Source organism: Monopterus albus, unplaced genomic scaffold, assembly GCF_001952655.1.
Source record: "Monopterus albus unplaced genomic scaffold, M_albus_1.0 scaffold281.1, whole genome shotgun sequence".
Lineage (NCBI taxonomy): Eukaryota > Metazoa > Chordata > Actinopteri > Synbranchiformes > Synbranchidae > Monopterus > Monopterus albus.
The window spans coordinates 132,549-133,996 of NW_018128161.1; the positions used below are offsets into that span (position 1 = coordinate 132,549).

At 46.0% G+C, this 1,448-nt stretch overlaps 1 protein-coding gene across 1 annotated transcript in view; it reads left to right on the top strand.

Moving 5' to 3' along the window:
* Positions 1–34: 34 nt before the first annotated feature.
* ugcg (UDP-glucose ceramide glucosyltransferase) overlaps positions 35–1,448 on the top strand; it is a 16,699-nt gene continuing 15,285 nt past the window's right edge. Inside the window, exon 1 of the mRNA XM_020622485.1 lies at positions 35–169. Within this exon, the coding sequence (XP_020478141.1) occupies positions 72–169 (98 nt within the window). The 5' untranslated portion in view covers positions 35–71. The remainder of the gene's footprint in view (positions 170–1,448) is intronic.

The window sequence follows — 1,448 nt, forward strand, 5'->3', positions numbered from 1 at the left end:
GGCGATCCCCGTGACCCCGGGTCTTGGCACCCCGCCCGGCCCCCGGCCCCGGCAGCCTCCCGCCGACCGCCATGGCTGTGCTGGACCTCGCCATGCAGGGAGTCGCCGTGTTCGGCTTCATCCTGTTCTTTGTGCTGTGGCTCATGCATTTCATGTCCATCATTTACGTGTAAGTGAACCGCTAAGCTAATGACGGCTAGCTAACGGTTAGCAGGGCGACGCGTGTGGTTCCTGCTTTGGTTTCTGTGTTTTGACACAACAGATGGGTCACTCACGGATGGAAGATAAAATAAAATAAGTTCAGCCTCTCGCCGGGTTTCTGGGTGTGTGACAGCCGAGAAACCCCCGTACCTGTTCGACTGACAGTTGGGCGGTTTCCTGGTTAACTGCTAGCCGGTTAGCTCGATTATGTTACCAGATGGGAAGGCTTATTTCAGAGTTTATCACTACAGGTCATGGTTACAACTCGGTTAGTTAGTGTTGTGTACATATCCTGTTTTCTCTGCTGAAGCCAAATTAACCACATTTTAAAACCTGGCGATTATGTTTTGGTCGCGTCCGTTGGCGTCGCACGGTAGAAAATAAAAGGTTTTCTACTGTTGTTGGTCCTTCTTAAACTCAGCATAGTCCGTTCACACAACAGCATTTAATCCCTTAATCTGGTTCCTGGCAAAGATCAAATTTAAGAATGTTAAACATTTAAAAAAGAGGCAACTGTAGATGTGTTAACTGGACAATTTCATAAATGCTGTTATTTTATGTAGTGAATAGTTTTATTTGTGTCCACATTAAAGAGCGTGACACTGAGAGGTAAGGGTGTTTGGCGCTGACGTATACTGGGCAATTTAAGACTTTCCAGTATCTGTTTCCCAATTATTTCCTTAGGTGTGTCAACAAAAGAACTTATACGGGGGTTGAAACTTTGTAAAATCAGATTTCAACATATTGGGGCTGTTTCAGAGAATCACACCCAACAGACAGAAAGACAAGGAACTAGATTCAGTTGTGTCAACTGCTTTGAAGCAGATGTGACCTGGAATTTCCTTGAAAACCTTTGAAAGGTGATTGAATTTGGGGATCAGAGTAATCAGATTTCAGCTCTCAAAGTCTGTCTGGTGACCACAGGTGAGAGTAGGAACGTCGATCGACCACTAAATCGAGAGCTTCACCTTACAGCTCAGCTCCTTCTTCATCATGACGGTCCGGTACATCAACCGCATTACTGCAGAAGTATCTGTGCAGATTCTCAGTCATCCAGGTCATAGTAAACCGCAACCGAAATAACCCTGGAAATCAACTGGACTTGGATTTCTAGATCGAAGACGTTTCACCTCTCATCCAAGAGGCTTCATCAGTTCTGACTGACTGGTGTTGAGTCGGAGATATTTATCCCCCTCGGTGGTGTTTCAGTCCTTAGAAGGCCAACACTGCCCATTAACGACTGAGTC